Raw genomic sequence first — 21,842 nt, 5'->3', positions numbered from 1 at the left:
AGAGGATAGATAATGAGAGAGAAGGGGGAGAATGAAAATCAGGAAAGGGTAGAAGGTAGAGGGTAAACTGGGGAAGAATTAGGGGGAGTAGTAAGCAAATACAGTCAAAAGACATTATGTGCCATGAGAGAGTTTGTCTCAAAGACTAAGATGGAGAATGCTAGAGGACATTCAACTATCTGCTGTGACTTCTGAATGCATGCACACAGGGGCACGCACATATGTGCATGTGTAGACATAGCACGTACACACTCCAAACCAGGAGGAGGACTAGCTGGAAAGAAGATCAGCAAGAGGGACAAGAATAAGAGAAGGTAACAATATTTAGGAGAATGTGTTCATAGTGCATTGTATACAAGTAAGGAATTATCCAATTTTTAATTATTTTTAAAGAATTAGTTGCTTTATCAGTAATTGTATGCACTAAAGAAACTATATTAAAAGAGTAGGAAGGACATTTGCTTTGGAGAAACAGATGTGTAAAGATATCAAAAAATGTTTTAAAGGTACACAGGTCTAATAAGTTATATCACAATTGGTTTTTTTTTTTTGTTTTTTTTTTTTTCCGGAGCTGGGGACCGAACCTAAGGCCTTGTGCTTGCTAGGCAAGCGCTACCACTGAGCTAAATCCCCAACCCCACAATTGTTTTAAAACAAATATTTAACATCTACCACTCTTAGTTCCTATGTTTGATTAATACCTGAGTTCTTGGGGTCATGTGCAGCAATTCAATCAATAAGTTGGAAACAGAATCCATAAAATGTTGATACTACATATTCTCCCAGACTCTATGTATAGTGACATCTCTGCATACAAAAATTGATCTCACCAGTACTGACAGAAGGGAACTGGGAAAGGCCACAATCCTGGGCCTATTATAGTAATGAGTGTTTTAACTTAAGAAACTGATTGGTGGGCTTTTAAAAATGTATGTTAAACTTACTTATCAATGGTCAACATAGGCATGTCATTGTATGTATGACAAAAACCTTAAGGAAAAATTTTTCTTCCAGTATTCAAAAGCAATTGTTCTGCACAACAAAATACTGTTCATAACACTAAAGCATTAGCAAATCCTGTGTATCTTTGATGTTACACTCTGTCCTATCTGTAAAATAAATCTGGGCTTGGTATGGCATCAAGAACCTTTAATTCCAGCAGAGGCAGAGGCAGGAGGATCTCTGTGAGTACTAAACCAGTCTAGTCTACATAGCAAGCTCCAGAATAGCCAAAACTACATAGAGAGACATGGTTTCAAAATAATTAATGATTAATAATAATAATAACAATAACAACAACAACAACTTCACTGAAGGAAAATAAAAACTACGTAGTCATTTTATTACAGATGCGGCAATTAAGCACATGAAAAATGTGTTTTATTTCAGAATACTTAAGGAAATACATTGAAATACATAGTAAAATGTCACAGTAGACTCACCAAATGGGATAAAATCTTAAAGGACTATTCATATAGTGAACACGTCGGGATGGACAGAAACAGCCACTTTCACATTCAGCTGGTGGGAATACAAAAGGGAGCAAACGCATCACAGTTGGCATTTTCTAAATTGTTCTTAAAATATTCATCTATAACTCCTATATTACAATTTGAGTTATTAACAAAAGGTGCTTAAAATGCATAACTATATAAAACTGACAATATATATTCTCAGCAGCCTTTGTTGTATGAAAAATCTATAAAGAAACTTTTTTAAATAAATTAATAAACAAACATTAGTTGAGCCATACAAAACACTATTCAGCAATAGTAACAAGTTTTCATATGAGCATCACTGTTGAATCTTGAAATAATTATACAAGATATATATATATATATACATATATATATACATACATATATAAGCATTCATGCTTTGAAGGCAATAATTTAAAATTCTAAATCATGTAAACTAATATGTTGCTTAAGAAAAAGCAAAGTCTGAAGATACGGCTCAGCAGTTGAGACCACTAGATGTTCTTCCACGAAACCTAGGTTCAGTTCCCAATATCCACACGATGGCCCACAACTATTTGTAACTCCAGTCCTTCTCCCTCTTCTGGCCTCCCAAGCACTAGGCACATATACATACATGCAGAGAAAATACCCATACACCTAAAAATTAAAGTTTAAAAACAAAATCACCAGTTTCCAGGAGAGGTAGGAAATGCTAATAAAGGGGCACATTATAAATATATAGATGACAGGTAAATTCGCTTTTATAACTGTAATGATTTCAAGGCTTTACCAAATTGAGGTTTTGTTTGTGAGATAGAGTCATGTTATGTTGCTCCCAATGAGCCACAAACTCTTGGGCTCATAGACTCCTCATTCTTCTGCCTTTCTAGAAATTTGAACTCCAAGCACATGCCACAATGCCATGCTATGTCCTTTAAGTATCAATCATGCAGATGATACAGAAATAATGCCGTGAAAAGTAGCCCAAGACAGTATACCTAGATGCCCTGCTGTTCTCAAAACATTTTCACAACCTGATATGGGTTCCATCATCTTTCTACTCAGAATCTGAGAATCATAGCCTTGCTCCACCAGCAGCCAGTCTTCGTAAGTAATAAAAGTTACTACCCTTCAAATCACAAGTAAGGTCAGAATTATACTCCACCCCACAGAATCTTCTTCCTCACCTTGTTTTTCTGACTGAACAACTTTGGCCCATGGCAGAACTGGGGAAATATAGGAATCCACAAAATCATTTCACTGTTTTCTCTGACAAAAATACCAGAGCCACAGGAAATAGCTAAAAAGATCTTGAGAATTTGTCAACTCACACAAAATGACTAGAGCATCTGTAGGTGAACTTTTAATAGAAGCATGTTCCAGGGTCAGAGAGTTGGCTCAGTAGGTGAAAGGGCTCACCAAAAGGCTAATGACCTGAATGCAATCTCTGGAGCCCACATAGTAGAATAGAATCAACTCCAAAAGCTGCCTTCTGACCTCCATACAAGTACTACAGTCCATGTGAAGCAAGCCACATATATGCATAATAAAGAAATGCAGTATTATCTTTGCATCCATTAACTCAGTTCCTGTCCTAATCACAAACTGCCACCCTCCACACTATTCAGCACATAGCCAACGGCTCTAGTACAAGGCCAGCAGAAGAGACTACCCTCAACAATGCTAGGAATTATGTGACATCCTGGTGGAAAAGTGGACAGAATTGTTCAGGTGGCACAGAAGTACCTGGGGTTGTCATAACACACCTCTTCATGAAGACTTCTTACCTCTCAAAAATCATAATCACTTCAGTAAGTCAGGAACACAAAACCCAAAAAAGTCTTTCCTGTGAGGGTAGGTGCAGCCATGAAAACTAGACCAATACTCCACACAGCTGCTTCAAACAGAAAGTGAGGAAATCTATGAAATTGGTCCACCCCTTCATGCTGACATCACAGGTCAGCTGGTAAGTCACACCACAGAATGAGCAGAACTTTTAAGATCAAAGGAGCATAAACAGATTCCCTTTTCAAAAGTTAGGTGAGAGTAAAGCATTTCACAAGTTGGTGAGTTCCAGCCTGGAAATGTTCGTCAGGAGCAAGGTGTGAGAACAAAATCTGTCCTAAACAAGGTTATCTTTCCTAGCAAAGTTGAAAGCACAACTCAAACCACACTTTCTAAATAAGAATGCCACCCTGTAAGGAAAGGAGGGGTCTCCAAAGCTAAGGCCGGAGCAGAGTAAAGAGGTCTGCATCTCTAAGCACTCAGCAGGGACAGTCAGACTCATAATCCTTAAGGTGCTAGGAGTAACAGGGTTTCTACCACAGACACTGCAAAAGGCATAAATCTGGACATGACCCTGGGCATACTAAAAACTGGAATGAGTCTCCTCAAAGTTTCCCACATATCTGAAATAACCTCCACTTCTGAAACTTAAATGAATCTTTGAACTCAGAGAGGGCTGTGAGTCTACCCCAGTGTTACTACACTTGTAAATCAGCACTTTTTTTGGAGCCAAATTTGAAAGAAGTTTTATTAAATACTGGCCAGGATGATGGACACTGGCCAGGTACTTACCTGGGATGCTCAGAGAATGGCACCAATTTATGTTAGTCAGGTGCTTATAAAAGCAAAACCCACAAGGCTGCCTACTTACCAGCCTTGCCCAATCAGGGATAGGCATACATCTTCATGCATTTTTTTTGCCTATGTACTGTGATAAAGAACATCCTAAGCAGCACATTTCTTACATGATAAAGACTCTTCTTAGGTGTGAACTCGCTGGTGTCGGACAAGATTCGATCTACGGCTAAAGGATTTCTCACAGCCATGGCATTCATAAGGTCTTTCTCCGGTATGAACCCTTTGGTGCTGAATCAGGTCAGACTTATGGGTGAAGGGCTTGCCACATTCACTACATTCATAAGGCTTTTCTCCACTGTGGCTTCTCTGATGTTGAATCAGGCTAGCACTCTGGCTAAAGGACTTCCCACATTCACTACACTCGTAAGGTCTTTCTCCAGTGTGCAGGCGCTGGTGTTGAATAAGGCTAGCACTCTGACTAAAGGCTTTCCCACATTCGATACACTCATAAGGCTTTTCTCCAGTATGAACTCTTCGGTGCTGGATGAGGCTAGAGCATTGTCTGAATGCCTTCCCACACTCTTCACATTCATAAGGTCTTGTGCCAGTGTGAATTCGTTGGTGTTGGATGAGGTCAGATTTCCGGGTGAAGGATGTGCCACACTCCCCACATTTGTAAGGCCTTTCTCCAGTGTGAACTCTTTGGTGCTGGATGAGGATGAATTTGCGACTGAAGGATTTCTCACATTCACTGCACTTATAAGGCCTGTCACCAGTGTGTACTCTCCGGTGTCGAATGAGGTTGGAGAACTGCCTGAAGTATTTTCCACACTCGCTGCATTCATAAGGCTTTTCCCCACTATGAATTCGCTCGTGTTGAGTGAGTTCAGCTTTGCAGCTAAAGGCTTTCCCACAATCGCGACACTGGTGAGGCATTTCTCCAGTGTGGACTCGCCTGTGTCTGATGAGATTAAAGATCTGTCTAAAGGATTTCCCACATTCATAGCACTCGTATGGCCTTTCTCCAGTATGGATTCTGTGGTGTCTAAAGAGGCTAGAGTTTTGTCTGAAGGACTTTCCACATTGTTCACACTGATAAGGCCTTTCCCCAGTGTGGATTCTCTGGTGTTCAGTGAGGTTGGATTTGTAGGTGAAAGACTTTCTACATTCCTTACACTCATAATGTACTCTACCACGGTGGTGTCTCTGATGGTAAATGAGTTCAGATTTATAGATAAAGGCTTTTCCACATTCAGTACACTTAAAGGGCCTTTCTTGAGGACAAATTCTGTCTTGTGTGTTGAGGCGGCACTTTTTGCTGAAGGGCTTCTCATTCTGACTGTGCTCATATGTCCTTTGTCCCGGATGACTGTCCTGGTGCTGAGCAAGTTTGTAATTGCAGGAGAAGGCTTTCTCATACTTGCTACACTCAGACGGCCTTTTCTCAGAGGAGGCACTTGGACACTGAACAAGTCCCTGTGTGCAGCTTGAAACTTTTTGGCATTCACTGCCCTTACAATGTTTCTTTCCATTCAAAAGTGCTTCCCCACTCTTGCTGCTGCTGTGAGGCTGTTCATTACTACAAGTGTCCTGCTGCTGAAGACAGCCCGTGGAGGGCTGTTCCCTATGACAAGCACCCTGTTGCTGAAGACAGACTGTAGAGGTGAGGGCCTCCTCCCCATCCTTCCCACAGATGAATGGCTTGGTCAACACATGGGATATGCAGCTTGACATAGCTGAAGCCTTGTCAGGATCCCTTTCACAGGACTTTCCTCCACTGTAACTCTTCTGATACTGGTTATTGTCTTCATTTAAACTGGAACCTGTTCTGCCCGAGCCCAGTGTCAGAACAGGATGTGTGCTTAGGTACTCAGTCTGGTGCACAATGTCTTCCAAAGCTGGGACAGGTACCTCAAAGAGATGAGTCTCCTGGGGAATTGGACTTTTGTTACATACCACCCCTTCTGCAGGTGCATTAGGCTCACAAGTCACCTCTTCATTCCCCATTCCAGTACAGGAACCTGGAATCAGAGAAATACATGTGGAGATGCTAATGAAATCATGCTGGAGAGGGAAAAGTCCATCACAAAGGTAAGCTAGACACAAAAAAGCAAAAAAACCCAGCTGGATTTAGATTACACCTTACTCTAAACACTTGGAAATCTAAGGCAAAGGGCTTATAAGTCTGAGGTTAGCCTGTGCTACATAGAAAAGGGGTTATCACAGAAAAAAAAATGGAGAAGAGGCAATGAACACACTGAAGTGTTCTAAAAACAAAAGAGCTGCAGACATACTGGGGGAGCTGCTTTCAAATACAGAATGGGGTATATCACATCAGACAAAACACATAGGAATAAGGTATAGGAAAAGACAAGCAGGGTCTCCAAGCAATTTCAGCCAACAGCCTCCACCAGACTGTTTCTTGGTGATCTGTCTATACTGAGCAAAAGCCCCCAAATGAAGTTAGTGATCAAGGACTAATGAAAGCTGTATAAGTGCCTTATAACACCTTATGTCAAAACTAAGCAAGCAACAGAGCATCAAGGTAGCCAAGAGTCAAAAGTTGCAGGTGCAATCTCAAGATGCCAAAGAATTAAACAAGGAGTAAAGGTAGAAATGAGATATGGGTAACTCCTTTACTAAAACACTGTGGGCACTCTGCTGCCTCCTGATATAAGGTAAACATGGCCTTCTCTGGATGCCTATCATAAGATCTGGTCTCCTTTAAGATAATCTTGACTTCTCAACTCTATGAAGCAATCAAGACCTTTCCTCATCCCCAACCACATGGGTAATGGAAATGTAAATATTGAGAGAGAGAGAGAGAGAGAGAGAGAGAGAGAGAGAGAGAGAGAGAGAGAGGGAGAGAGAGAGAGCATGAGTGACCCACACTAACTCATAGCAAATTAATATAAAATACTACATAGGAAAGAAAACATAACAAAATACTTAAAGAGTCCTTCAAGAATAGCTCCCGATTCATTTTAAAATAAATGTGACAATATTGGCAATTTCTCACAAAGGCAGCCATAAGGAAATTACAACTAAGCCTGGTGCATGTCTTTAATTCTAGCATTCAGGAGGCAGAGAAAAGGTAGATCTCTATGAGTTCAAAGCCAGCCTAGTCTACCTAGTAGTGAGTTCCAATACATCTGGGGCTATGTATAGAAAGAGAACTCAAAAAGCAAAGAAAAAAAACAAAAAGGAAAAAAGAAAAAAAGAAAAGACAACTCCATGAAATAGGCAGAAACCAAGGAATAGGACATTATAGAGAAAGTTTGAGACTTGTTATGACTCCTAAGTTAGCAATTACTCTCAGGTAAAAAGGTAGATGAAACCCTGGACACTGGGAGCCATGCAAGGACCTTACCCAGAGATGCCACAAGTGCCAAGTTTTCCAGCATCACACTGCAGTACAGGAGTCTCTGGGCCTTATCAAGGAGCACCCACTCTTCCTGGGAGAAGTGAATGGTCACATCCTCAAAGGACACATCCTATCACAGTGGAAACAATTCAGCTTATAATCGGCTTCTCTTTCAGAATTCCAGCCACTCCAATCTTCTTCCCACAATATATATCTTTGCTCTCTCTATTTTCCATCTCATATCATATCGTCCATTGATGCCTAGTCTCTGTTCACTGATATTGTACCCTTTCACGGAAATACAGGGAGATAAACAGAAAGATGAAATTTGGCCTAGGATAAAAGCTACTCCTCCCTTTTATCAGTGCTGTGGCTGTCACGGATACTAGTTAGGGAGAAAAATGTTTCAGAGAGAAGATAGGCTAACTTGAATTTTGTCTTCTCAGATAATACCCCCAAAGACCCTAAAAATCTTCCAGACCCAAGGAACATGGGCTCACCTCTTTATCCTATGACTCCTTACTGGTCCTGGGACAATTAGTTCACACTACCTCTGCACATTTGTGCATGCAAGAAGTCAATGTTGAGTGACATGTTTAATTGTTTGTACCTTATTTGTTGAGATAAGCCTTCTCAATAAAACTGGAATGCTCCTTACTGGTCCTGGGACAATTAGTTCACACTACCTCTGCACATTTGTGCATGCAAGAAGTCAATGTTGAGTGACATGTTTAATTGTTTGTACCTTATTTGTTGAGATAAGCCTTCTCAATAAAACTAAAATGCACCGGTTTACACACTGGCTAGACAGTGAACTCCAGGGATCTACCTGTCTCTGCTCCCCACCCTCAATCCCAGTGCTGAGGTTATAGACATGGTCTACAGGGCCTACGCATTATATGGGTGCTGGAAATCTGAACTCAGGTCCTCATCCATGAAAAGCAAGCTCTTTACCCACTGAGCCATCTCCCTAGTGCCGCACACAGCATTCCGAATCATACTTTTCTCATATGATTACATTCCCACAGCCACACCCTCAAGATTACAAGGCCCTGAATAATAGGAGGAAAAAAGGAACTTTATGATCCATTTCCTTTGAAGAATCCAATGTAATGCACATCTCCCATCTAATCCTACCTGCCCAGGAGGAAATATCAGGCCTGAGTATCACTCCAGGTTCTCTCAGTCTTACTAACTACTCCTGCACAGCACCAATACGTAGAAGGATGATGGGCAACATCTAACTCTAGCCCTGACACGTGAAGCTGCATGTTTTATTACCATAGACCTGGCCCATAGTCCTGCACATCGTTCCCCCTATATACAACCGAACAAGGATTTGCAACTTCCATTACTAGGTTAAGACCTTGAGATAATCATTTTGCACTTCCACCTCAAAAACATAGACCTCTTCGTTCCACACACCTCTCTAACCGTACTCACATACAACCACAACTACACATTGAAAGCAACCCCTTGACATACCTACTGGTTACTCAATACATAATTTTAGGGCTCTTCGGGGGGGGGGGTATTATCTGAGAAGACAATACCAGAGAGTCCTTGGGGAATTCAATCAGGATCCAACCCGTTCCTCTCACAGACCCCATTACAAAGTAGCCCCAAGCCTGTTATAATGGTATCCTACCTGATGCTATTCTTTGGTTCAACCTCACCTACTGTGGTGCTTTGAATAGGTTTGGCCCCCATACTTGGACCACAGGGAGTGGCACTATTAGGAAGTGTGGCCTTGTTGGAGTAGGTGTAACCTTGTTGGAGGAAGTATGTCACCATGGGGGCAGGCTCTGAGGTCTCCAATGCTCAAGCTATGTACAGTGACACAGTCTCCTTCTGCTGTCTGAAGATCAAGACGTAGAACTCTAAGCTCCTTCAGCACAAAGTCTGCATGTACAGTGCCATGCTTTGTGCCAGGACAATAATGAACTAATGTTGACGTTTGGTCTTTTACTGTATATTGTAATGCTAAATACTGACCCCCAAGGCCTGGTTGCCCACAGAGACTACACATATATGTACAACATGACCTTGTTCCTTAATTTAACATTATTGATTAAATAAAGATACCGACAGCTAATTGCTGGGCAGAAGAGACATAGGCCAGGTTTGGGGTTATCAGGGCTTGAGGTCTGAGCAAGAATATGAAAAGAGAGAAGAAAGTGGAGAGAAGGAAGCCGCCATGGGATAGGTGAATCATGAGAACATAGCCACGAGGGCTAGACAATTGGAGTTAAGAGCTGCACAGATGGAACATGGCAAATTATACCTTGGGGTTATTAATGGAGAAATAGATTTTAATAGCACAAAGGGTAGATATCTGCCCAGCTCTAGTGCTGATTAAAGCTTATGATAATAATAAAAGTTGTGTGTCTTTTATCCAAGAACTGAAGGCAGGGCAAAACCCCTGATTGAGATTAAATATTTCTACAGCAGATTAAACCTGTGAAACTATAAGCCAGCCCTAATTAAATGTTTCCACCTCTTCACGGCCATAAAACCCTAACTAAGACTCCAACGAACAATCACCAGTGGAAGTTAGGTATTTTGACTCATGCCTGTAATTCTAGTACTTGGAAAACTGTCACAAGTTCAAAGCTAACTTGGGCTACATAGTGATGCACAAGGCCCCTTTCAACCCAATATAAACAGCAGAGATAGCCGAAGAGATGAAACCAGTGCCCAGAAAAGACACTAAAACCTGTCACACTACCGGTAAGTTGTACCATGTGCTCCAGGATTCCAGTTTCCCAGAGTCATCGATCCATGCTGTAGTGGGCTTTTGTGAACAAGGCTATCTAGTGACCCCCCATTTCTGTAAGTAACCCCAATAAAACTCACTGGCTCACCAAGTTGTATTGTGGTCTATCCTCAAATCCTTATCTGGGACTCACAGGATTAGTGTCAACACAACATTATTTCCCTTATTTTACAGTTGGTTTCCCATGCAGCAGCCAGCAACAAACAAGGAGCCTGAGGAGAATAGGTTGGCTCACCAGCCTCCTCTACATCCTACTGTTGTTTCCACATATAAAGTACACATTCTGGTTTTCAGAGAAATATTCTGGGTCTGAGTGCTGCACCTCACTGATTTATTCCAAGGAGAAAGGAGATCTATCTACACATGTCTAAGTAATTCCGTCTCCCCTTCAGGCACAGCCACATACTAGCATATGCTGGGGGAAAAGTATCCGTCTACACTTCTGTTCATGCTTGCCAACAATTTCATACAATTTGCAGCCTACACATCTCTGGGTTGTGTATCTAACCTGTTCAAGATTGCAAGACTCATGTCTACTAGAGCACACTGAGATACTAGACCAAGGACACCACTAAGCTAAAAACGGTATGGGTGTAAGGAGGGTAAAGGCAGGATTTACTTACCAGGCCAACCTCCATAACTGGTTCTGAAATTAGGGGAACCTGAAAAAAGGAGGAGGCTGTTAGAATCTAGCAGCCATAGGCAGTCTTCACAGGCTTCAGCCATGCAGTGACCCTGCCCATCCTGGGGTCAGAAGGCCTGGGATGACTACAAATCTATGTGATGGTCCACAGTTCTGAATCTCACCTGAGAGCTGTCACACCTGTGACAAATACACTACCCTCTCCCGCCTATCATGTCTCTCCCTGTTGGTTCTTCCTCTGAGTAACTTCAGGAAAATTTAGAATCCTATTTCTGAACAGGACCTCTGTTCACAATTCTTACTGGTTCCCGGTGTCGAAGACTTAAACTCAAATTCCTCAGGAGCAAACTGACCTCACAACCGCTTCATCAAACACTTGGATACTAAGACTCTGTATCTTCCCTGCCTAGCTGCCCTTCCAGGTCTTTGCAAGAGTCATCCCTCTGCAACACTCACAAACCCCAGCACACAGATATCCTCCTGCCAGCGACACCAGCTAGGAGCTTCAGGGTCGTAATGAGGCCTCTACCGGTGCTCTTGCGATCGGGTGAGAGCCTCAGGGCACAGCACTTACCTGGACCAGGTTCCTGTGCGTGGCCACAGCCATTGGATTCTGCAGAGGAAGCAAGGACCAGGTCACCGAGGTCTCTTCCATAGGCAAGGCTCGGGGCACTTGGGCGGAGTCGCTGGGCCTCAGCCGGGCCTCCTTACTGCAGAACAGCTCTTGGCTCTCCGCCATCCGAACAGCCCAACGCTGTCCGAGCTTCCAGTTAGGTAAACAAACCCCAGAAACGCCAAAACGATCGCCAAGAACACCACGCTGGAAGTCCAGTTCCAGACAAGAACCACAAAACCGCGTGCGCACACTTACACACACACACATACACCGAGAGGGAGAGACATACACCCCCAAAATAAGAATAAATGCCGAATTTCCATTGGTTCAACTCCGCCCCCATCGTCTCGCGTATTGCATCCCGGGAAATGTAGTTTCCATCACTCCCCAGGCAGGTACTCTGCCCCCAAGCCTGACTCCTATGAACTTAGTTTTAAAAGAAAACAGGCATATGCCCAAGAGAGGTATAGCTGGATCCTCAGGCAGTTCAATGTCCAATTTTTCTGAGGAACCTCCAGACTGATTTCCAGAATGGTTGTACCAGTCTGCAATCCCACCAACAATGGAGGAGTGTTCCTCTTTCTCCGCATCCTCGCCAGCATCTGCTGTCACCTGAGTTTTTTATCTTAGCCATTCTCACTGGTGTGAGGTGAAATCTCAGGGTTGTTTTGATTTGCATTTCCCTTATGATTAAAGATGGTGAACATTTCTTTAGGTGTTTCTCGGCCATTCGGCATTCCCAGTGAACTAGATTGTTGGGGAGAGGGCGACAAGGGGGGGAGGATGGGGAGGGGAACACCCATAAAGAAGGGGAGGGGGAGGGGATGTTTGCCCGGAAACCGGAAAGGGAATAACACTCGAAATGTATATAAGAAATACTCAAGTTAATAAAAAAAAAAAAAAAAAGAAAAGAAAAGAAAACAGGCATGCTGATATGAGTTTGTGACTACAGTTTTCTGACAAGGGAAACATACTTAAATGAAGCTGTTCTGGTATTTCTGGGATCTGCTGTATGGCTGATAACCTCTGTTTTATTTCAGACACCATGAAGTCTGTTGTGCATCAAGAGGCTACAAAGAAACAAATTCAGATGAACATATTCCATGTAGTAGTTTAGGTGCTATATGTGTGTCTATGTATCTGTATATGTATTTGTATCATCTGTATCAGTATCTGTATGTACACACTCAGGGATTTCATGATGCAGGTCACATGAGGTCATTCCAACTATGATGTATGGGACTTTATGGTGTTTCAGATATTAATGCGTCACCCTTGCACCTTTAAGAACCCCTCACCAGTGCTCTCACACACAGTGTGTGTGTGTGTGTGTGTGTGTGTGTGTGTGTATTCATCATACACACATACCCATACCCTGTCAGTACACATACACATATGCATGCAAAAACTGTTGGTTAGGCCATAATATACATTTTTATTGCTGTTCAAATTCTTTCAGTCAAAAGCATTGGTAACAGAATTTGTAACTCTCTGTATGTTCAGTTAATGACAAGAATAAAACAGTGTTAATTGGGTACATTATATGGAACATAAAGAAGAATGTTTAGACTACTCTAACACAGAAGCTAAAGGGACATTTTTTCTTCTTGTTCCCAAAGACAGATGCTTTCTTGCCTATTTCCTAGTTATTATGCCCAATGCATATATCCAGTTTTATATTTTTCATTTAATATTTCTTGCTCAACATCCAAAGAAACAGTTGCCTTAAGAATTTTTTATGAGGATCCAGCTATACCACTTCTGGACATATAGAAATGCTCCAACATCTAACGAGGACACATGCTTCACTATGTTCATAGCAGCCTTATTTATAATAGCCAAAAGCTGGAAAGAACTTAGATATCCTTCAACAGAGGAACAGATACAGAAAATGTGGGTACATTTACACAATGGAATACTACTCAGCTATTAAAAAAATGACTTCATGAAATTCTTAGGCAAATGGATGGAACTAGAAAATATCATCCTGAGTGAGGTAACCCAGTCACAAAGAACACACATGGTATGTACTCACTGATGAGTGGATATTAGCCCAAAAGTCAGAACACCCAAGATACAATTCACAGACCACATGGAGCTTAAGAAGAAGAAAGATCAAAATGTGGATGTTTTAGTCCTTCTTACAAGTGGGAAAAAAATACTCACAGTAGGAAACATGGAGACAAATTGTGGAGAAGAGATTGAAAGAAAGGCGACTGCCCCACCTGGAGATCCAGCACATATACAGCCACCAAACCCAGACAATATTTTTGATGCCAAGAAGTGCATGCTGACAGGAGCCCAATATAGTGGTCTCCTGAGGATGCTCTGCTAGAGTCTGACAAACATAGAATCAGATGCTTGCAGTCAACCATTGTACTGAGAACAGGGTCCCCAATGGAAGAGTTAGAGAAAGGTCTGAAGGAGCTGAAGGAATTTACAACCCCATAGGAAGAACAACAATTTCAACCAACCAGACTGCCCAGAATTCCCAGGGACTAAACCACCAACCAAAGAATACACAAAGATGGAGCCACGGCTCCATCGCATATATAGCAGAGGATGGCCTTGTCAGGCATCAATAGGAGGAGAGAGGCCCTTGGTTCTGTCAGGTCTTGATGCCCCAATGTAGCAAAATGTCAAGGTAGAGAGGTGGGAGGATGTGGGTGGACAGGGAAGTACCCTAATAGAAGCACGGGGAGACATGAGAGGATAGCGGGTGTCTGGAGGGGAAACAAGGAAAGTGGGTAACATTTGAAATATAAATTAAAAAAAAATCCAATAAAAGAAAAAAGAAGAAAAGAATTTTTATACTCACCATGTCTGCTATTTGCCCCAAATACAATATGTCAAGAAATTGCTGAATGAAAAATAAAAGAAATTTAAAAACGACATGGCTACTATTAGATATGTTGAAATTTAGTTGTACATATGAGGGTGAGCACAACCAAGCACAGGAGATTCCAGAGTGAACATGACCCTGAGCTAGGCTGTGCTAGGAGAGAGGTTAGGGGAGAGGAGAGAAACAAGAGACAAGGGTAGAAAAACGAGTCATGTAGCCAAAATAGCTGGATTACATAGTAAAGGACATCTGGAGGGAGGACAGTCCAGCTCCTGAACTTGAAAGTCATATTCTGCAACAGGTAGGGACTAAGGGAGAACCTTTAGGCCAGATCCACTTTGATCTGTTAAACAGGCACTTCAGTTAGTTATTGGTTCCAGGTTTGAGACATATTATCTGGGATTTGGCCTGGAAAAATGGGCCAAGAGCTTCTGCTCTTGCACAATAACCAGATTCAATTCCAAGTACCTACATGGTGGCTCACCATTTTCTGTAACTTCAGTTCCAAAGGATCTGACTCACTCTTCTGATCTCTGCAGGGACCAGCCCTACAGAACTTGCACAGATACACATATAGGCAAAATACCTATACCCATAATTAAATTAAAAAATGTAATTCATCACCAGATGTGACCTATTTTATATTCCTGATGAAATGACTCATTAGGTTATATCTACACAATTTATTTCCCAATTTAAAAAATTATACAATGAAATAATTATTTAAAATGTTTGTCTTTGGGCCTGAAGAAATAGCCCAATAGTTAAGGGCATCTGTTGTTCTTGTAGAGGGATGGATTAAGTTTTCAACACCCAAGTGGCAGTTCACAACTATCTGTAACTGATGTTACAGGGACTCTAACACCTCTGGTCTCCTCAGGCACCTGGAAACACATGATATACATACACACATGCAGGCAAGCACTCTTTAACCAAAGGTTAGAAAAATTTTTTTAAAGAAACCTGAAACTTTAGTCCTCTGAGAGTTTGGTTCAAATTTTTATAACACAAAGTTCTAGGATGTTTTGAGTACAGCAGAAGCATTTATAAGACCTAAAACCTGTTTACTTACACAGATGTGTTCATTTAGAGAAGTGTTTCAATAGTCATCTGAAGAATGGACACAGATATAACAAAATAAAAGGGGTGGAATACCTCTTCCACTGTAGAGGGCCGCAATAACATTCGCCACCGCTAGATGGCCCTGGCTTCCACTGCACCCCACGTGGAAGGCCAGGATAGCCTCCGCCATTACAAGATGGCGCCAGCCGTCGCCGCGTCAACCGACTTCCTTTCAGGAAGTTAACTGTGTGCGCATGTGCAAGAGTGCCTTCGTGCCAGGTCTTTGCCCACTCCGGGCGTGCCTATAGGAGATCATGGGTAAGCAAATCAATCAGGCGTGGACATGCCACATTAGGGTGTATATAAGCAGCGCCATTCTGGGGCTCGCTCTCTCCTCTTCAAGATGCAATAAACGCTTTGCTGCAGAAGGATCCTGGTGTCCGCGCGTCGTACCTGCTGGCGAGACGTTGGGCGCGCGACATTCCACCACTGGCAAAGATCTTGTGCAAATTCCAGTCAGATTCACAGAACCCTCCACTCGGATCTGAGATCTTGTCACCAATTCCAAAATATGATTCAACATTGGAGGAAAACCAAAGCATGAACTGAAACACACACACACACACAAACACACACACACACACACACACACACACACACACACATGCGCACACACACACACACACATATCACAACCACAGTCAAGAGTAGATAGAGAATGAAGGCATGCCTGCTCCAAAAATACATTATTTATACAGAATTCTCTTGACCTCTTTTATTCACCATTCTCCTCTTGTCTCTAGAATATTTTTTCTTCTTTCTCTTTATTTATAGGGAGTCTTCAAGACAGGGTCTCTATGTGTAACCTTGGTTGTCTTAGAACTAGCTCTGTAGACCACATTGGCCTCAAACTCACAGAGATCTACCTGCCTCTGCCTCTTGAGTGCTGGGATTAAAGACTTGTGCCACCGTCTCCCAGTTCAGAATATTCCTATGAGCTATAAAATCTTAAGAAACACTCTTAGGAAAATAAAAAGCTTGTGATATCTCCAGCCATGAAAATGTTTCTTCATTACATAGTACAACTTTTTCTGAACCTTTCCACAGAAGAAACTATAACATATATCGGGATATCTTTGTTAAATTATTGCCCTGTTTTGACCTGTGATTTGAGTAAATTAATCTGCTGCATTTCACCAAGAGAAGCTGCAAAAATTCACTGTCTTCACACCCAAAGGCCATATTGGGTGAAGAGACCATACATTTTTAGCATGCTACCATGTTCACACAGTCACAAAATCATCAAATGGTACGTTTCTTAAAATATGTCCCCATCATTAAATGGGGAGTTCAATTCCAACATCTGCATTTTGAGAAAACAGAAACACTCAGATAATATGAAGTGGGTATTTAATAAAAATTTATATATATATGTTAATAGCAGCTTTAATCATTACAATCAAGAAATATATGGAGACAAACCATTAAGTATTCTTATGTATTCAGATATGTGTGACTCTCATGAATATGACATTACCTGGAAGTAGCCACATAAATGATTCCATTTTTTCCCTTTTTTTCATCTTTATTAACTTGGGTATTTCTTATTTACATTTCGATTGTCATTCCCTTTCCCGGTTTCTGGGCCAACATCCCCCTAACCTCTCCCGCTCCCCTTCGGTATGGGTATTTCCCTCCCCATCCTCCCCACATTACCATACTCCCCCCAACCATCCAGTTCACTGGGAGTTCAATCTTGACAGGACCAAGGGCTTCCCCTTCCACTGGTGTTCTTACTAGGCTAGTCATTGCTACCTGTGTGGTTGGAGCCCAGGGTCAGTCCATGTATAGTCTTTGGGTAGTGGCTTAGTCCCTGGAAGCTCTGGTTGTTTGGCACTGTTGTTCATATGGGGTATCAAGCCCCTTCAAGCTCTTTCAGTCCTTTCTAAGATTCCTTCAACGGGGTAACATTCTCAGCTCAGTGGTTTCATGTATTTTCTGTATTCTGGCTGTATCTCTCAGGAGAGATCTACATCTGGTTCCTGTGGGCCTGCACTCTTTAGCCTCATCAATCTTATCTAGTTTGGTGGCTATATATGTATGGGCCACATGTGGTTCAGGCTCTCAATTGGTGTTCCTTCTGCTTCTGTTCTAAACTTTGCCTCCCTATTCCCTGCCAAGGGTATTCCTGTTCCCCTTTTAAAAAAGGAGTGAAGCATTCACATTTTGGTCACCCTTCTTGAGTTTCATGTGTTCTGTGCATCTAGAGAAATTCGAACATTTGGGCTAATATCCAATTATCAATGAGTACATACCATGTGCGTTTTTCTCTGATTGGGTTACCTCACTCAGGATGATATTTTCCAGTTCCGTTTATTTGCCTATGAATTTCATAAAGTCATTGTTTTTGATTGCTGAGTAATATTCCATTGTGTAGATGTACCACATTTTCTGTATCCATTCCTCTGTTGAAGGGCATCTGGGTTTTTTTCAGTTTCTGGCTATTATAAATAAGGCTGCTATGAACATAGTAGAACATGTGTCTTTGTTATATGTTCAGGCATCTTTTGGGTATATGCTCAAGAGAGGTATAGCTTAGTTCTCAGGTAGTTCAATGTCCAATTTTCTGAGGAACCTCCAGACTGATTTCCAGAAAGGTTGTACCAGTGTACAATCCCACCAACAATGGAGGAGTGTTCCTCTTTCTCCACATCCTCCAGCATTTGCTGTCACCTGAGTTTTTGATCTTAGCCATTCTCACCGGTGTGAGGTGAAATCTCACAATTGTTTTGATTTGCATTTCCCCTATGACTGAAGATGTTGAACATTTCTTTAGGTGTTTCTCAGCCATTCGGCATTCCTCAGCTGTGAATTCTTTGTTTATCTCTGAACTCCATTTTTTAATAGGGTTATTTGTCTCCCTGCAGTCTAACTTCTTGTGTTCTTTGTATATTTTGTATATAAGTGCTCTATCAGTTGTAGGATTGCTAAAGATCTTTTCCCAATCTCTTGGTTACCGTTTTCTCCTAACAACAGTGTCCTTTGCCTTAGAGAAGCTTTACAGTTTTCTGAGATACCATTTGTCAATTTTTGATCTTAGAGCATAAGCCATTGGTGTTTTGTTCAGGAAATTTTCTCCAGTGCCCATGTGTTCGAGATTCTTCCCCACTTTTTCGTCTATTAGTTTGAGTGTTTCTGGTATGAAATAGAGGTCCTTGATCCATTTGTACTTAAGCTTTGTACAGGGTGATAAGAATGGATCAATCTGCATTCTTCTACATGCTGACCTCCAGTTGAACCAGCACCATTTGCTGAAAATGATATCTTTTCCCACTGGATGTTTTTGGCTTCTTTGTCAAAAATCAAGTGACCATAGGTGTGTGGGTTCATTTCTCTGTCTTCAATTCTATCCACTGGTCTATCTCTCTGTCTCTATACCAATACCATGCAGTTTTTATTACTGTTGCTCTGTAATACTGCTTGAGTTCAGGAATAGTGATTCCCTCTAAAGTCCTTTTATTGTTGAGGATAGTTTTAGCTATCCTGGGTTTTTTGTTATTCCAGATGAATTTGCAAATTGTTCTATCTAACTCTTTGAAGAATTGGATTGGTATTTTGATGGGGATTGCATTGAATCTATAGATCGCTTTTTGTAAAATGACCATTTTTACTATATTAATCCTGCCAATCCATGAGCACGGGAGATCTTTCCATCTTCTGAGGTCTTCTTCAATTTCTTTCTTCAGAGGCTTGAAGTTCTTATTGTACAGATCTTTTACTTGCTTGGTTAAAGTCACACTGAGGTATTTTATATTATTTGGGAATATTATGAAGGGTGTCATTTCCCTAATTTCTTTCTCGCCTTGTTTCTCTTTTGTGTAGAGGAAGGCTACTGATTTATTTGAGTTAATTTTATACCCAGCCACTTTGCTGAAGTTGTTTATCAGCTTTAGTAGTTCTCTCGTGGAACTTTTGGGATCACTTAAATATACTATCATATCATCTGCAAATAGTGATATTTTGACTTCTTCTTTTCCAATCTGTATCCCCTTGATTCTTGTCTGATTGCTCTGGCTAGAACTTCAAGAACTATATTGAATAAGTAGGGAGAGAATGGGCGGCCTTGTCTAGTCCCTGACTTTAGTGGGATTCCGTCAAGTTTCTCTCCATTTAGTTTAATGTTAGCTACTGGTTTGCTATATATGGCTTTTATTGTGTTAAAGTATGGGCATTGAATTCCTATTCTTTCCAGGACTTTTATCATGAACGGATGTTGAATTTTGTCAAATGCTTTTTCAGCATCTAATGAAATGATCATGTGGTTTTGTTCTTTCAGTTTGTTTATATAATGGATCATGTTGATGGTTTTCCGTATATTAAACTATCCCTGAGTCCCTGGCATGAAGCCTACTTGATCATGGTGGATGATTGATTTGATGTGCTCTTGGACTCAGTTTGCCAGAATTTTATTGAGTATTTTTGCGTTGATATTCATAAGGGAAATTGGTCTGAAGTTCTCTTTCTTTCTTGGGTCTTTGAGTGGTTTAGGTATAAGGGTAATTGTGGCTTCATAGAAGGAATTCGGTAGTACTCCATCGGTTTCAATTTCATGGAACAGTTTGGATAGTATTGGTATGAGGTCTTCTATGAAGGTCTGATAGAATTCTGCACTGAACCAATCTGTTCCTGGGCTCTTTTTAGTTGGGAGACTTTTAATGACTGCTTCTATTTCTTTAGGAGTTATGGGGTTGTTTAAATGGTTTATCTGTTCCTTATTTAACTTGGGTACCTGGTATCTGTCTAGGAAATTATCCATGTCATCCAGATTTTCAAGTTTTGTTGAATATAGGCTTTTGTAGTAGTATCTGATGATTTTTTTAAATTTCTTCTGGCTCTGTTGTTATATCTCCTTTTTCATATTTGATTTTGTTAATTTGGACACACTCTCTGTGTCCTTTGGTTAGTCTGGCTAAGGGTTTATATACCTTGTTGATTTTCTCAAAGAACCAGCTTTTGGTTCTGTTGATTCTTTGTATAGTCCTTTTTGTTTCTGTGGGTTTGATTTCAGCTTTGAGTGTGATTATTTCCTACTTTCTACTTCTCCTGGGTGTGTTTGCTTCTTTGTGTTTTAGAGGTTTTAGTTGTTCTGTCCAGCTTCTGATACATGCTTTCTCCTGTTCTTTTCTGCAGGCACTCAGACCTATGAGTTTCCCTTTTAGCACAGCCTTCTTTGTGTCCCATAATTTGGGTATGTTGTACCTTCATTTTCATTAAATTCTAAGAAGTCTGTAATTTCTTTCTTTATTTCTTCCTTGACCAGGTTATCATTCAGTAGAGCATTATTCAACTTCCATGTACATGTGGGCATTCTTTCCTTTATTGTTATTGAAGACCAGCTTTAGCTCGTGGTGGTCTGGTAGGACGCATGGGGTTATATCTATCTTTCTGTATCTCTTGAGGCCTGTTTTATGACTGATTATATGGTCAATTTTGGAGAAATTACCATGAGGTGGTGAGAAGAAGGTATATCCTTTTGTTTTAGGATCGAGTGTTCTATAAGTGTCTGTTATGCCCATTTGGTTCATGATTTCTCTTAGTCTGTCTATGTCGCTGTTTAATATCTGTTTCCATGATCTGTCCATTGACAAGAGTGGGGAATTTGAAATCTCCTACTATTATTGTGTGAGGTTCAATGTGTGCTTTGAGCTTTAGTAAGGTTTCTTTTATGTATGTAAGTGCCCTTGTATTTGGAGCATATATATTTAGGATTGAGAGTTCATCTTGGTGTATTTTTTCTTTCATGAATATGAAGTGTCCTTCCTTATCCTTTTTGATGACTTTTGGTTCAAATTGATTTTATCTGATATTGGAATGCCTACTCCAGGGCACTTTCTTCAGACCATTTTGCTTGGAAAGTTGTTTTCAGCCTTTTACCCTTGAGGTAGTGTCTGTCTTTGTCTCTGAGGTTTGTTTCCTGTATGCAGCAAAATGCTTGGTCCTCTTTACGTATCTAGTCTTTTAGTCTATGTCTTTTTATTGGGGAATTGAATCCATTGATGTTAAGAGATATTAAGGAATAGTGATTGTTGCTTCCTGTTATTTTAGTTTTTAGAGGTGAAATTATGTTTGTGTGTCTCTCCTGTTTTGGTTTTATTACAAGAAGATTATTTTCTTGCTTTTTCTAGGGTGTTGCTTCCCTCCTTGTACTGAAGTTTTTGATCTATTATCTTTTGTAGGGATGGATTTGTACAAAGATATTGTGTAAATTTGGTTTTGTCATGGAATATCTTGGTTTCTCCATCTATGTTGATTGAGAATTTTTGCTGGATATAGTAACCTGGGCTGGTATTTGTGTTCTCTAGGATCTATATCACATATGCCAATATCTTCTGGCTTTCACAGTCTTTGATGAGAAGTCTGGTGTAATTCTGATAGGTCTGTCTCGATATGTTACTTGACCTTTTCCCCCTTACTGCTTTTAATATTCTTTTCTTTT

General features: G+C 40.9%; 1 protein-coding gene across 1 annotated transcript; it reads right to left on the bottom strand.

The window, feature by feature from the left end:
- Positions 1-1,358: 1,358 nt before the first annotated feature.
- On the bottom strand, positions 1,359-11,745 carry Znf551 (zinc finger protein 551). The gene is made up of 4 exons (XM_032910004.1): positions 11,401-11,745; positions 10,807-10,845; positions 7,414-7,537; positions 1,359-6,064 (listed from the first exon to the last, which is right to left on the bottom strand). The coding sequence occupies exons 1-4, from the start codon at positions 11,707-11,709 to the stop codon at positions 4,227-4,229; spliced, it is 2,310 nt and encodes a 769-aa protein (XP_032765895.1). The 5' UTR covers positions 11,710-11,745; the 3' UTR covers positions 1,359-4,226.
- Between the last annotated feature and the right edge of the window lie 10,097 nt (positions 11,746-21,842).

The sequence above is a fragment of the Rattus rattus genome, chromosome 8 (assembly GCF_011064425.1).
Source record: "Rattus rattus isolate New Zealand chromosome 8, Rrattus_CSIRO_v1, whole genome shotgun sequence".
NCBI classification, from domain to species: Eukaryota; Metazoa; Chordata; class Mammalia; order Rodentia; family Muridae; genus Rattus; species Rattus rattus.
This window is presented reverse-complemented; position numbering and strand designations above follow the sequence as displayed.

Excerpts from the sequence above, each read along its gene's own strand:
- Znf551 (XM_032910004.1), bottom strand. The coding sequence starts at position 11,709 with ATGTGTGTGTGTGTAAGTGTGCGCACGCGGTTTTGTGGTTCTTGTCTG. Across the intron at positions 10,846-11,400 it reads CGCACAGGAACCTGGTCCAG|GTTCCCCTAATTTCAGAACC; the intron begins GTAAGTGCTGTG and ends TCCTTTTTTCAG. Across the intron at positions 6,065-7,413 it reads GGCACTTGTGGCATCTCTGG|GTTCCTGTACTGGAATGGGG; the intron begins GTAAGGTCCTTG and ends CTCTGATTCCAG.